Source organism: Scyliorhinus canicula, chromosome 15 (genome assembly GCF_902713615.1).
Source record: "Scyliorhinus canicula chromosome 15, sScyCan1.1, whole genome shotgun sequence".
NCBI lineage: Eukaryota > Metazoa > Chordata > Chondrichthyes > Carcharhiniformes > Scyliorhinidae > Scyliorhinus > Scyliorhinus canicula.
This window is the reverse complement of record NC_052160.1, coordinates 65669981-65685715: the sequence shown is the minus strand read 5'-3', so window position 1 is coordinate 65685715 and position 15735 is coordinate 65669981. Positions and strand designations below refer to the sequence as shown.

Sequence of the window (15735 nt, the reverse complement as noted above, 5' to 3'; positions counted from 1 at the left end):
GATTTTCTTCTGCATCCTGTAGAACATCATCACCTGCAGAATAGGGTAGTCCTTAAGCAGCATTGCAGGGAAGTAGAGTGTGGGTTGCAGGATTACTGAACTTCAAGGGCAACAAAGAGTTTCCAACAAAAGGCTGATCCAAAAGAAAATACTGGAGGGCGGTGACCTTTGGACCCTCTGGGACTAGAAGAGAAGAACTCAGGACAGTATCTGAGGGGGTTTCCTCCGGGTGCTCTGGTTTCCGCCCACAGTCCAAAGATATGCAGATTAGGTGGATTGACCATGATAAATTGTCCCTTAGTATCCAAAGGTGTACAGGCTAGGTGGGGGTCACAGGGATAGGGAGGGGAAGTGGGCCTAGGTAGGGTGCTCTTTCAGAGGGTCAGAGCAGACTCGATGGGCCAAATGGCCTCCTTCTCCTCTGTAGGAATTCTATGGTTCTAATAAACTTGCTGCTCACTCGAAGAACACAGGAAAAGACCTTCAGAAGAGGAATGTCCTTCAACTCCAGGGAGGACTACCACAGCCGTACCCTCCACTGCTGTACTAAAGACTGAAAAGGTGTTGAAGATCCAAGATTTCAATGAACCTAGATGGCAAAGGAAAAATGACCCAATTCCTGTAAGAGTATTGGGAAAAGAAGAAGAGATGATTTCCTAATTATATTCCGGGAGGACAGTCTGTAGGCTTCTCTCTGTGCGAGGTTGCTCCACTCTGGGCAATGGGAGAATTGCTGTGGATGTGGAGGCAAGACATCTGGGGCGAAATTCTCCGCGGACCGACGTGACGCCCATTTCCGGCGTCAAAAAGCGGTGCAGATGACTCCGGCGTCGGGGCCTTCTTTTAAGCCGTTAATCTCCGTTCCCGAAAGGGCCAGCAGCGGACGGACGCGATACGCGTTAGTTTCACCCGCTGCGGAAGTGGCGAGTCCCGGCGTTTGTGTGGTGGGGAGAGAGAGACCCGGCGTTTGGGAGGGGGGGGGAGGAGTAGAGAGAGACCCGGCATTTGGGGGGGGGGGGAGGAGTAGAGAGAGACCCGGCGTTTGGGGGGGGGGGGGGGGGGGAAGGAGCCCATTCGGCCCATTGAGTCTGCAACAACCCATTTAAGCCCTCACTTCCACCCTATCCTCGTAACCCAATAACCCCTCCTAACCTTTTAGGACACTAAGGGCAATTTATCATGGCCAATCCACCTAACTTGCACATCTTTGGACTGTGGGAGGAAACCGGAGCACCCGGAGGAAACCCACTCAGACACGGGGAGAACGTGAAGACTCTGCACAGACAGTGACCCAGCAGGGAATCGAACCTGGGACTGTGAAGCCACAGTGCTATCCACTTGTGCTACCATGATGTTCCAACGTGACCCATGTGGACAACAGGAGATAGACTGGGCATTATATCCATAGGGTCAGTGAAATTAAGATCTGAATGGTTCTCAGCCACTAAAATCACAGCTGACTCCTCATAAAGGACAACGAAAACTTCATATGGTGTATCCTGTAGGACCTCAACTTTCAAGAGATCACACATCACCACAAGGAACGGTGACTCTCTGAAAGAAAGGAACTTGCTGCTGATTGTATAATCTACTTTAGCCACTGAAGGCTGAAGTTCCACTGTTCTAAATAAAAGGTTGAAGATCATTGCACAAAAGACAAAGAATCTTTCAAATGGGAGGCATCATCTGTTTTTTTTCTGGGAGTCCGTGAAGTATGCTAACATCGCAAATCAATCGGTATGTGCTTTGATTGTCAAGGAGAATCAATGGTCTGTCACCCCTTGTACCAAGAAGAACAATAATCTTGTCTTTAATTGGAAGGTCAATGCCATCTGGACCTTGTAACTTAATGTCTGATGGATGGAGGGTCTTTGGCTGAAGCCAGTCGAGATCATCTGCTAATATGTTAACAGCAGCGCCAGAATCGAAGCACTGAACCTGAACTGTAACTGACCAATAGTCTAGACTAAGGCCATCAACCTCCCCAGGAACTCTGTAATTTCATCTTATTCTTATTCAGGGGCAGCAGGGTAGCATGGTGGTTAGCATAAATGCTTCACAGCTCCAGGGTCCCAGGTTCGATTCCCGGCTGGGTCACTGTCTGTGTGGAGTCTGCACGTCCTCCCCGTGTGTGCGTGGGTTTCCTCCGGGTGCTCCGGTTTCCTCCCACAGTCCAAAGATGTGCGGGTTAGGTGGATTGGCCATGCTAAATTGCCCGTAGTGTCCTAATAAATGTAAGGTTAAGGGGGGGGGGGTTGTTGGGTTACGGGTATAGGATGGATATGTGGGTTTGAGTAGGGTGATCATGGCTCGGCACAACATTGAGGGCCGAAGGGCCTGTTCTGTGCTGTACTGTTCTATGTTCTATGTTCTATGTTCTTGACTTCAATTTCTTGGAGCAAATGTGTTTCATAAATACTTTCTTGTCCTTTGCCTCAAATAAAATTGTTGGATTTGCAGACGTGCTTGACAAGTCCTCTTTTGGGGCTTTCAGGGGCTGTTTAGCACAGGGCTAAATTGCTGGCTTTGAAAGTAGACCAAGCAGGCCAGCAGCATGGTTTGATTCCCGTAACAGCCTCCCCGAAGAGGCGCCGGAATGTGGCGACTAGGGGATTTTCACAGTAACTTCATTTGAAGCCTACTCGTGACAATAAGAATTTCATTTCATTTTTCATTTCATTTTTGCCATACAGGAAGCATTCTGGCATTGAGGCAGAGTTTTCAAGCCACAGTGTAAACGCGTTCATTCAATTCTTCCCATTGAGCTAAAGTAGGCATCAAAGGCCTTAAGAATAGTTTCAAAATCCAAGATGGACTCCTGTATCTCCTGCCTTTTTCTAAGTTCCCTTAGCTCTCTCTATTGCATGTTGCTTTCGCTTTTTGGCATGCAAGTTGCCCTGTGTTGTGGGTTCACCAAGTTGACAAATCCTTCTTAGGTACGGCTGGTGTGCTCCTAGCATAGCCTCCTGCGTTCTTCATTGAACCAGGGTTGATCACCCAGTGTGATGGTAATGGTACAGTGGGGGATATGCCGGGCCATGAAGTTACAGATTGTGGTCGAGTACAATTCTGCTGCTGCTGATGGCCCATAGCACCTCACGGTGCGCGGTTTTGAATTGCAAGATCTGTTCAAAGTCCATCGCTGTGGGAATGTGAAGTCCATCACATTTACACAACATGATGCAGAGTATCCTCATTGGGAAGACGGGACTTTGTCTCCATGTGGTCTTTATAGTGCTCACTCCTACCAATATTGTCATGGACTCTTTAGCTTCACCTGCGTCAGATAGATTGGCGGGGACAAGGGTCAAATAGGTTTTCTGGCAGAACGGTGGCACAATGGTTGGCACTGCTGCCTCATGGCACTGAGAACTCAGGTTCGATCTTGACCCCGGGTCACTCCGTGTGGAGTTTGCACATTCTCCCCATGTCTGCATGGGTCTCACCCCCACAACCCAAAAGATGTGCAGGGTAGGTTGATGGGCCACGATAAATTGCCCCTTAATTGGTGTGGTAGTCACCACTGTTGTATTGTTGTATTGTATATATCGTATATAAAGTGCATTACGGTAAGGCCCCTGTACTACTGGTGCAGGGGTAGATCCCTGCCTGCTGGCTCCGCCCAGTAGGCGGAGTATAAATTTGTGTGCTCACCGAGCTGCAGCCATTTCAGCAGCAGCTGCAGGAGGCAACACATCTCTGCGTAATAAAGCCTCGATTACTCTCTACTCTCATCTCGTTGTAATTGATAGTGCATCAATTTATTATGCAGAGAATTTATTACGACGGATCGCCGCATCAAGTCTGATCGCCTACAGCTGCACCCTCAAGCAGACAACGCCAAGTCGGCCCTTCACACATTGACCAGCTTTCTTCGAGGCATACATCGGATCTGCGACTGAACCACCCTCAGAGGCACAGAAGCTCCAGATCCTTTACACATGGCTGAGCTCCGATATCTTTCCCCTCATCCGTGACGCGCGGACATACGCTGAGGCCATGGCGCTACTGAAGGAGAAGTACACTCAGCAGACCAACAAAAATCTACACCAGGCACCTCCTGTCCACGCAGCATCAACTCCTCGGTGTGTCTGTGGAAGATTTCTGGCGTGCCCTGAACGCCCCGGCGAGGGACTGCGATTGCCAGGCCGTTTCAGCCGTTGAACATTCTGAACTTCTAATCCGAGACGCGTTCATTACGGGCAAAGGGTCAGCTTACGTCTGCCAGCGTCTCTTAGAAGGGGCTACCCTCGACCTCACGGCGACCAAGTAGCTAGCGATCTCACTCACAGTCACCTCCCGCAATGTACAGGCGTTTGTCCCCGACTGCTCGGCCCACCCCTCCTGGGCATCGTGGACCCCACCAGCGAACACCCCATCGTGGACCCCACCAGCGACCGCCCCCAGCCAACCCCAGGCCTGTGCCACCCGGCAGCCAACCAACCCCGGCAGACCCAAGTGCTACTTCTGTGGACAGACAAAACACCCCCGGCCGCGCTGCCCAGCGCGGAGCGTGCTCTCCAAGGCATTCGTGAAGAAAGGACATTTCGCTGCTGTGTGCCAGGCCCGCTCCATCGCTGCTATTGTCCCTGCACCCCCATGTGCGACCCGTGGGTGTCGCCATCTTCCTTGCCTCAGACCACGTGTGGCCCGTGGGCGTCGCCATCTTGCCTCCCTCAGGACCCCTGCTCGTCGGGCACCTCATCTGGCCAATCGTCGCCTGCAACCGCCGCCGACCAGCCTGGGGCTGATCAACACCAGCCGCGTCTCCCTTCCATCATGATCGACCAGTCCCGACCGCACAACCTCGCGACCGCACAACCTCGCGACCGCGTCGACGATAGTCAAGGTCGATGGGCACGAGACATCATGCCTTCTGGACTCCGGGAGCACTGTGAGCTTCATCCACCCCGATACGGTAAGGCGCTGCTCCCTCACGGTACACCCCATTAACCAGAGAATCTCCCTGGCCTCCGGATCCCACTCCGTGGTGATCTGGGGGTATTGCACTGCCACCCTCACCATCCACGGCGTAGAGTTCAGCGGCTTCCGGCTCTACGTCCTCCCCAATCTCTGCGCTGCATTATTACTCGGCCTGGACTTCCAGTGGAACCTCCAGAGCCTAACCCTCAAATTTGGCGGATTCCTACCACCCCTTACTGTATGCGGCCTCACGACCCTTAAGGTCGCCCCGCCTCCTCTGTTTGCGAATCTCACCCCGGATTGCAAACCCGTCGCCACCAGGAGCAGATGGTACAGCGCCCAGGATAGGATCTTAATCAGGTCTGAGGTCCAGCGGCTGCTACCTGAAGGTATTATCGAGGCCAGCACCAGCTGGAGAGCTCAAGTGGTGGTTGTAAAAACTGGGGAGAGAAACAGGAAAGTCGTTGACTACAGTCAGACCATCAATCGGTACACGCAGCTTGCGCGTACCCCCTCCCACGCATATCTGATATGGTCAATCAGATTGCACAGTACCGGGTCTTCTCCACAGTGGACCTGAAATCTGCCTACCACAAGCTCCCCATTCCCCAGCGGACTGCCAGTACACTGCATTTGAAGCGACGGCCACCATTACCACTTCCTTAGGGTTCCCTTCGGCGTCACTAACGGTGTCTCGGTCTTCCAAAGGGAGATGGACCGAATGGTTGACCGGTACGACTGCGGGCCACCCTCCCGTACCTGGATAACGTCACCATCTGCGGCCACGACCAGCTGGACCATGACGCTACCTTTCCAAATTCCTCCACACCGCAAAACTCCTCAACCTAACCTACAACAAGGAGACGTGTGTGTTCAGCACTAACCAATTAGCCATCCTCGGCTATGTGGTTCAGAATGGGGGCCTAGTGCCCGACCCCGATCGCATGCGCCCCCTCATGGAACTCCCCTTCCCCATTGCCCCAAGGCCTCAAAGATGCCTGGGGTTCTTCTAATACTATACCCAGTGGGTCCCGAACTATGTGAACAAGGCCCGCCCACTCATTCACTCCACCGTTTTCCCCCTGACGGCCGAGGCTCACCAGGCCTTCAACCATATCAAGGCTGACATCGCCAAGGCCGCGATGCACGCAGTCGATGCATCAGACGTCGCTCTGGCCGCCACCCTCAACCAGACGGCAGGCCCGTGGCATTCTTTTCACGCACCCTCCATGCCTCCGAAATTCAGCACTCCTCCATCGAGAAGGAGGCCCAGACCATAGTAGAAGCTGTGCGGCATTGGAGGTATGACCTGGCCAGCAGGAGATTCACTCTCCTCACTGGCCAACGGTCGGCCTTCATGATCAATAACACACAGCGGGGCAAGATCAAAGATGATAAGATCTTGAGGTGGAGGATCGAGCTCTCCACCTACAATTATGAGATTTTGTATCGCCCCGGTAAGCTCAAAGAGCCCCCCCGATGCCCTATCCCGAGGTATATGTGCCAGCACACAAGTGGACCAACTCCGGACTCTGCACGACGACCTCTGCCACCCAGGGGTCACCCGTTTTTTTCACTTCATAAAGGCCCGCAACCTGCCCTGCTCCATCGAGGAAGTCAGGGCGATCACCAGATACTGCTGTATGGAGTGTAAACCACACTTCTACCGGCCAGACCGAGCGCACCTGATGAAGACCTCAGCGATGACTTCAAAGGGCCCCTCCCCTCCACCGACCGAAACACGTACTTCCTTAATGTGGTTGCCGAATACTCAAGGTTCCCCTTCACCGTCCCATGCCCCGATATGACGTCTGCCACCATCATCAAAGCCCTCAACATCATCTTCGCCCTGTTCGGTTTCCCCTCTTACGTCAACAGCGACCGGGGATCCTCATTTATGAGCGATGAGCTGCGCCAGTACCTGCTCAGCAGGGACATTGCCTCGAGTAGGACGACCAGTTACAACCCCCGGGTAAACGGGCAGGTGGAGCGGGAGAATGGGACGGTCTGGAAGGCCGTCCAACTGGCCCTACAGTCCAGACATCTCCCGGCTTCCAGGAGGTTCTCCCCGACGCCCTTCACTCCATTCAGTCGCTCGTTTGTACTGTGACTAATGAAACTCCCCATGAACGTCTCTTTGCCTTCCCCAGGAAGTCCACCTCCGGGGTTTCGCTCCCAACGTGGCTGGCAGCTCCAAGACCTATTCTCCTCCATAAGTACGTGCGGCTCCACATGGCGGACCCGTTGGTTGAGAGGGTACAGCTACTTCACGTGAACCCACAGTACGCCTACGTGGCGTACCCCGATGGCCGCCAAGACACAGTGTCCCTCAGGGACCTGGCACCACCTCGGTCCCCCCCCCCCCCCCCCCCCCCCATCTGCCCTGACACCACCCCGCCTCCCCCACAGCCCCAGCACCAGGACGATCCATCCTCCCCTTAGTCCCACCCGGGGATGAAGATGAGGGCGACACGCCCCCGGAGTCACCCACGCCCGAACCGACGCCTGCATCACCACCGGACTGCGGCGCTTGCAATGACAGATCAAGGCGCCCGATCGTCTGAATTTGTTAACTTTTTCTAAATACCTGGATGTAAATAGCCTTCCACCACCTCCGCTGGACACTTTTTAATAGGGGGTGAATGTGGTAGTCACCACTGCTGCATTGTATATATCGTATATAAGGTGTATTACGGTAAGGCCCGTGCACTACAGGTATGGGGGTAGATCCCTGCCTGCTGGCTCCGCCCAGTAGGCGGAGTATAAATGTGTGGGCTCTCCGAGCTGCAGCCATTTCGGCAGCAGCTGCGGGAGGCTACACATCTCTGTGTAATAAAGCCTCGATTACTCTCTACTCTCGTCTCGTCGTAATTGATAGTGCATCAATTGGTAAACTTAAAAAACAAGGGGCTGGATTCTTCGTTTCAGGAGCTAAGTGCCAGCACCAGTGGAGCATGTGTGGTCTTTTACAACCAGTAAATCTTGGTGATGGACATTGAAGTCTCTCAGATAGAATACATTCTGTGGCCTGAGCTTCATCCAAGTTCAACTTCGAGGAGTACTGATTCAGCAGCTGAGGAATGGGGTGGAGGGAGGGTTAGTGAATGGGCAGCCAGTAATCAGCGGGAGGTTTCCTTGCCCATGTTTGGCCTGAATTAATGATTTTGTGGGTAGGTCCATCCAGATTAATTCTTTTTTGTCACCCTTGTGGAAGCATGTTACAACTGAGTGTGGGCACATGTAGGCCAGATCACGTAAAGATGACAGATTTCCGAAGGGCAGCATTTGAATCAGATGGGTTCTTCCAACAATTGACAACAGTCATTCTGACTGAGACTAGCTTTTTCATTCCAGATTTATTATCGGTGGGATTCAAACCCAGGGCATGAGGCTGGATTTCTGGGGTTACTGGTCCAGTGACATTACCATCACGCCACTTCCTCCCCCTATTGCCATCCAAGTTTCTGCCATTTCCTATTGAAGCTGATTTTTTAATTCAGGTATTTGCCGTGCTACTTCTGAAGTTTATTCCAGATATTTAATCCCTACAAACAGTAGAATATAGTTCTAATAAATTGACCTGAAATGTTGAGTTTCCTCTCCACAGATTCTTCCTGACCTGCTGAGGATTTCCACTATTTTCTGTCTGTATTTCTGATATCCAGCATCCGCAGTATTTTGCTTTTTTTTACGTTGAATAGCAGAGCTTTCTTCCTCTGGAATCAAGGAGTGAAGTTGGTTAGTTGATTATCTTGTTTCAGCAAACTAATGAGACCATCTTACATATAGATGGGGTTGTTTAGCTCACTGGGCTAAATCGCTGGCTTTGAAAGCAGACCAAGACAAGCCAGCAGCATGGTTCGATTCCCGTAACAGCCTCCCCGAACAGGCGCCAGAATGTGGCGACTAGGGGCTTTTCACAGTAACTTCATTTGAAGCCTACTCGTGACAATAAGCGATTTTCATTTCATTTCATTTGAAGAATGTAATCCTGGTTTGTGCATAAAGCTCGACCTTCAGCTGCCTGGGCCTAAGCTCTGCAATTCCCTCCATAACCCTCCGTTCATCACCTCATTTAAGCCTCATCCTAACATCTGCACCTTTGATCAAACACTTGGGCATCTGCCCTTTACCTCTTTATGTGGATTGGGTAAGAGTTTGTTTGATCACACTCCTGATAGTCTCGGGATATTTGCCTACATCAAAGGCACGTCATATATATGCAAGTTGTTCTAAAATAGATCCATGGCAGCATTAAAATGGCAGACTGAATTTTATGGTCCTGTTGCGGAGGGGGTGGGATTGGAAAATGCGACGAGCCATTTGAAAGTCCATTGACTTCGGTGGGAGTGGAAAATGTGTCCTGTGGAAAATTCCACCTGATATCTATAGGACGATAATTACTTAAAAAACTCAAACAACATTGCTGAACAGCTTTGGTATTCGGTGTGGATTTGATCATCTATTTGAGTCTATCCTTTATAAAAAGGATATAGAGGCACTGGAGAGGGCTCAGAAAAGATTTATACAAGGATGACACGGGAAATGTGTGTCATCAGGCAATTATACATTATATACATCACATGTTTCCTCATGTGGGGTAGAGCATGACGAGAAGAGATCAATGTAGGATAGTCACTAAGAAATCCAGTAGGAATTGAGAAGAAACGTCTTCACCCAGAGAGTCATGAGAATGTGGAACCCGCTCCTGCAGGGAGTGGTTGAAGTGAATAGTGCAGATGCATTTGGGGAGAAGTTAGACAAGTATATGAGGGAGAAAGAATAAAGAGTTAATGATAGATTTACATGAGAAAAGATGGGACGAGGCGTGAGGGGAGCATAAAGATCAGCATTGGGCCGAATCCCCTATTTCTGAGTCCAATATTCCATGAAAAGCAATATGTAAGATAGTTCATTATTACTGCAAGATTGTGGACGTTGTTACATTTATTTGTTTCCAACATTAGGAATGTTATAAAAGCAAGAAGAACATGAATGTTATAAAAGTTATATGGTTATCAATTAAAAATCTCTCCATTTTGTTTGTGGCAGGCCAGATCCAAAGAATGGTCCCTGGAAACTGGGGTTAGATATCCCGAGTTTTGAACCATTAATGCTGTACAGTACAAATAGACCGTTAAAAGAACAGCTGTACAAAGCCTTTGTTTCCAGAGCGTCAGAAGGGCCATTCAATAATGGTGCATTGATCGATGAGATTAGACAATTAAGGTAATTTGTAATATTCCAGGTAAAAGATTGTTACTGCTCAAGTATAAAAATAGTTTTTCGGTGCTTTTCTGGAAAGAGGAACATTTTCCCCCTTCCGGAAACAGAATCCTGAACCTTTAAATCCTACACAACAGCTGTTCCAAATTCTCATGATTCACTTATTTTACTACCACAAAGAAAAAACTTAGCTCAAGCATTTCCTCCTTGAGTTATCTTGAGTGAAATCAGCAATAGGTTTGTAAAGAAACCAGACTGTGCAATTTGTGCACCTGTATCGTTATTACTAATGACTCATTAACTCTCCATGGGTGGTTGTAACTTAGCTGAAAAAAGGTTGAAAATTATAATTTTATAGAGCCAAAGTTTTCTGTAGCGGAACACGCCCAATGGTACAGAGGAATGTTCTGCTGTCCAACTGCTCAGAACAGTTCATGCCCAGAATGTTTTTGAACGTTCAAGCTGTTAACATGGCACAACAAAGAAAACTGGACATCTGGAACCTGAGGATGAAAGATAGAGTATCTCCTGGCTCCAGGACGAGAGAATAAACACAGGGGGACTTAAGAAGGAGGGTGAATTAGAGGAGGTGAATTCAATGTGAAGGCAGGTAAAGAAAGAACCAAAAAGATGGAAAGAAAGACTGGATCAAGAGTCCAAGAAAAAAAGCGGAAAGGGACAATAAGATGAAAAATGTAATTTGCCAATTTTAAAATCTACCCAAAAATTCAAAATCAGAAGGCATGCAACCCCAAACTTGCTAATTTTCAATATTGGAGGGATTGATTGGAAGCTTTTTGCACTTCTTGTGCCGTTAAACAGGGACTTATGCTTGTAATGACATGAGTTATCTTTCTGTAGTGAGTTCAGTGGGCTATAATTGGGGAATGACAGCATGCTTCTAAAAAAAACAGGGAAACTAACCCGGGAGCAGGGTAACTGACAAATATGTATGGTTAGTCATACAGTATTTAACCATGGAACCATTCCTCATTGGTCCATCATATCTGACAAAGGGTGAAATTTGGTGAATTTTCTCTTGGATTTTTTGTCCTTCCTTTCTATTTAATTTTTTAAATCATGTGACCTACCACCCACTCTCTCTCAATTGGTTGACCAACATAGCCTTTTGCACCAACTGGAAAACAAATTGACTCCCAATTGGATGATACCAGATTATCAGCTGAACACTTTTTAAATATAAATTTAGAGTACCCAATTCATTCTTTTCCAATTAAGGGCCAATTTAGCGTGTCCAATCCACCTACCTTGCACATATTTGGGTTGTGGGGGTGAAACCCACGCAAACATAGGGAGAATGTGCAAACTCCGCACAGACAGTGATCCAGAGGCAGAATCGAACCTGGGACCTCGGCGCCGTGAGGCAGCAGGGCTAACCCACTGCACCACCGTGCTAGCTGAACACTCTTTTCCCCCGTATCTCCAATATTTTTCAAAACTATTAAGCAAAGATGTCCAAAGAAAACAGCATTTTTCCCTTGATAAAACACACCCCGTGTGATGTTTCTCTGCTTTATCGCATCAGTTCCCAGGAGATTAATATTTGATACCAGGATAACCGGGGCCTCACGGTAGCATGGTGGTTAGCATCAATGCTTCACAGCTCCAGGGTCCCAGGTTCGATTCCCGGCTGGGTCACTGTCTGTGTGGAGTCTGCACGTCCTCCCCGTGTGTGCGTGGGTTTCCTCCGGGTGCTCCGGTTTCCTCCCACAGTCCAAAGATGTGCGGGTTAGGTGGATTGGCCATGCTAAATTGCCCGTAGTGTAAAGGTTAATGGGGGGATTGTTGGGTTAGGGGTATGTGGGTTTAAGTGGGGTGATCATTGCTCGGCACAACATCGAGGGCCGAAGGGCCTGTTCTGTGCTGTACTGTTCTATGTCTATGTCTATGTCTAATTCTGCAAGCTTGGCAACATTATCTATCAGCAAGCTGCCCCTCCATGCCTCAAGGCTCATCTGATATTCAGTAACGAGGTCTAAGTCTCAAAATGATTTGAGGGCCACACATGTTTCTTGGCCTCAATAGCTCCTCCAATCGATTCAGTGCCAGAGGTGAGAAACTACCCCATTATTTACTCTGAGTATGACCTTATTTATTTTCGGCTATTTTTATAGGCTTGAGTTTGCCAGGATCCTTGGCTACAAGAACTATGCAGAATTCGCCATCAGTAAAAACATGGCAGGAAGTGTGCAGAGGGTGTGGAGTTTTATTAATACCCTCCGTGCCAGAAGTTATCCAGGTAAGACGAGGAAATACAATGTCACAAACTCTATTGGAACTGGGGTGAGTGACTGATAGAGTGATTGAGTGATTTGGGATTAATGTGTTCATTTTCAAAAGCTGCAAAAATAAACCCTAATTGTCACTGACTGAAAAAGCTCTCTGCTGACTGTCGGGCCTTTACCTGACTCAACTCTCGAATTCCTGCCATAAATCTCTCCACCTGCCTATAGCCCTCTCTGATCATTAAAGATGGGCGTGATTCTCCCAGCCCTGCGCCGGTCCGGAGAATCGGGACAACCGGGCCACACCGCCCCGACACTGGCATGCGATTTTCCGAGGTGCGGAGAATTGACGCCATTTGCGCCAGCGCATTTGGGCTGCTGTACATGGCCGGGCCGCCGATTCTCCGGTCTGGATGGGCCGAGCGACCGCACGGAAATAGCAGATTCCGCCGGCCCCGTCCACACCTGTCGGAGTCAGGGGCGCGGCCTGTGGGGGGAGGGGGGGGCGGAGCCTCTGATGGGGTCTGGCCTGCAATTGGAGCCCACCAATCGGCGAGCCAGCCTCTCCCCCCCCGCCTACTTTGTTGCGTGTCCGGCCCCAGAACTTCTGCGCCATGTTGCGTCGGGGCCGGAGTGTTCAGTAAAGCCACCGCGCACGCACGGGTTGGCACGTCGCCACTGTGCATGCGTGGGTTGGCGGCGCCCCCAGTGCGCACCAGGAAGTGAGGCTGGAGATCGTTAACCGCTCCAGCGCCGTGCTGGTACCCTGTGGGGGCCAGAATCGCAAGTGCCCGCACCCGTTTTGCGCCATCGTGAAACGCGACAGCATTCACGACGGCGCGGACACTCTGTCCCGCGATTTCGAGAATCGCGCCCGGTGTTTCTCAAAATCTATTTCTTTGAAGGATTTAGTTACCTGTCTCAGTGTCAAAGTTTGTCTGATAATGCTCCTTTGAGGCACCTTAGGACACCACACTATTCAAACACTGTTAATCTTAAGCGGCATCCTTTTATATTAGGAATTTGTTTAGACAAAGATTGACAATGCAGCCAGAAGCATTTTGTTGGGAAACATCCCCGCGACACCACGATGCAGGCCACCAGCCGTGTATCAAAAGTATTTAGGGGACGATTTAAATTGTCAAGGGGCTGGTGAGCAGTGTGTGTGTTTGTGTGTGTGGGGTTGGCTAATCAATCCATGTGGCGAGAGGCCCAGCCCCCTTTTGTGGGCGGTGCCCTCAGTAACATACCGCCAGTGACAAGGCATCATGCGGCTGATCCCTTGCTCTGGGCCGGCTCAATATTGGATGTCCTGGGCGGCTGACCCAGCAAGCAGGAAGTTCGGTCTGATAGGGGAAGGGAGTCAATTGTGGAACCGCAGGAAGGCAGCTGGGGCCCCATATGATAAAATAATTCCAATCGTTATAAATTTGGGGCCGCTTCTTCATTTCTCTGAGCAGAGTATCCATCGGTCCACCCAGTAGGCCCTCAAAATTGCATTGGGATCTTTCTTGGTCATAGGACATAGGAATCTTGCATAGGTTCATAAGGCTCCTGAAAGATCAAGTGCTTAGACCACCCAGAGGAATAATGAAAAAAAGGCAGGAATAGGGCAGCAAGTCAACCAACTTGATTTTCACACTGCTCCTGGATGGACAGAAGGATAAAATTCTTCCTTTTCAGCCTGATTTTAACTCACTAGAAACAGTTAAAATTGGGCCCAAAAATTGAGTTTAAATGTGAAGAAACTTGCATTGAATATCATTCATTTTTTGAATTACTTAAGGGGGAAATTTTATTATTGTAGCCACTTCTATTGAAAATAATATCAAGACAAAAGTATCAATGTTTGAAACCTGGTTGACATAGAATTGAACTGAAGGTATATAGAACATGTGGGCAGCACAATAGCATAGTGGTTAGCACAATTGCTTCTCAGCTCCGGGGTCCCAGGTTCGATTCCCAGCTTGGGTCACTGTCTGTGCGGAGTCTACACGTTCTCCCCGTGTCTGCGTGGGTTTCCTCCGGGTGCTCCGGTTTCCTCCCACAGTCCAAAGATGTGCAGGTTAGGTGGATTGGCCATGATAAATTGTCCTTAGTGTCCAAAATTGCCCTCAGTGTTGGGTGGGGTTACTGGGTTATGGGGATAGGGTGGAGGTGTGGGCTTGGGTAGGGTGCTCTTTCCAAGAGCCGGTGCAAACTCGATGGGCCAAATGGCCGCCTTCTGCACTGTAAATTCTATATGATTCTATGACACAAGGCATTAGACCTCAGGTGATGTTAAGCAGGATACACACCAATATGTCCCGTGTTTTAATTTATATGCAATTGTCAATGTAAAATAGTTATAAGTGATTGGCGCCTGAAAATGGAAAGTTTATCAATGTATTGGGTGTGATTCTTCATCAGAATTCGGTTTTAAAAGATGCAATCTAATGAAAGAATTCACATTTATGTAGGGCTTTTCATGTCCTCAGATCAATCCAAAATAATTGACAGCTAATGGGTTAATTTTGAAGAGATGTTGTAGTTTTGTAATAAAAAGGAGCAGTTTCCTGTAACTCTCCGTTGCGATTTTATAGCAAAAGTTTCCCCGTTAGGTTTGCATATTGAGGGAGCAATTTAATGTCCTCACCAGCGGTGAGTTTGAAGGTGAAGGAACAGTTAATCGGGTGAGAGGTGCGAGATGGGAACCCTGCCACTTACCCACCCCCACCTTGTTTAAGTCCGGGTTGGGAAGGCCTTGCTGTCCTGATGCCATTTGAAGAACTTAAGTCGGCAATTAATAATAATAATAATAATAATAATTGCTTATTGTCACAAGTAGGCTTCAATTCAATTACTGTGAAAAGCCCCTAGTCGCCACATTCCGGCGCCTGTTAGGGGAGGCCGGTACGGGAATTGAACTCGCGCTGCTGGCATTGTTCTGCATTACAAGCCAGTTGTTTAGCCCACTGTGCTAAACCACCCCCTAATAGAGCCTCAGTCTGCCACTCCTGGTATTCAACCAGTTTGGGAGGAGACATCACTCAGAACCTGATAATAGGCCTTGTCCTATTCATTTGTTGGCTCCCAGTTTGGGGGGGGGGGGGGGGGGCGGGGGGGGGCGGGGGGGGGGGGGGGGGGGGGGGGGGGGGGCTGTAACAGAGGGTGACCCTTTTCAAAAGTACTCAATACCTGATCGAGAAACCTTGAGAATAGGAGGCTCATTGAGAGCCACCACCCTGCCCTTTCTTTCAACATCTCTACATAACCCCTCATCCAGCAGGCCCAAGATCCAAAATGCAACCTTGCCCCATCCCACCCTGATTAACCTCGGGCCAGGGTTTTTCTGAATCCC

At 49.4% G+C, this 15735-nt stretch overlaps 1 protein-coding gene across 1 annotated transcript in view; it reads left to right on the top strand.

Annotated features, from left to right (window-relative positions):
- LOC119978265 (probable cytosolic oligopeptidase A) overlaps positions 1-10058 on the top strand; it is a 75660-nt gene extending 65602 nt beyond the window's left edge. The window contains exons 7-8 of the mRNA XM_038819753.1: positions 8278-8423; positions 9976-10058. Coding sequence (XP_038675681.1) covers positions 8278-8404 — 127 coding nt within the window. The 3' untranslated portion in view covers positions 8405-8423; positions 9976-10058. The remainder of the gene's footprint in view (positions 1-8277; positions 8424-9975) is intronic.
- The last annotated feature ends 5677 nt before the right edge of the window (positions 10059-15735 follow it).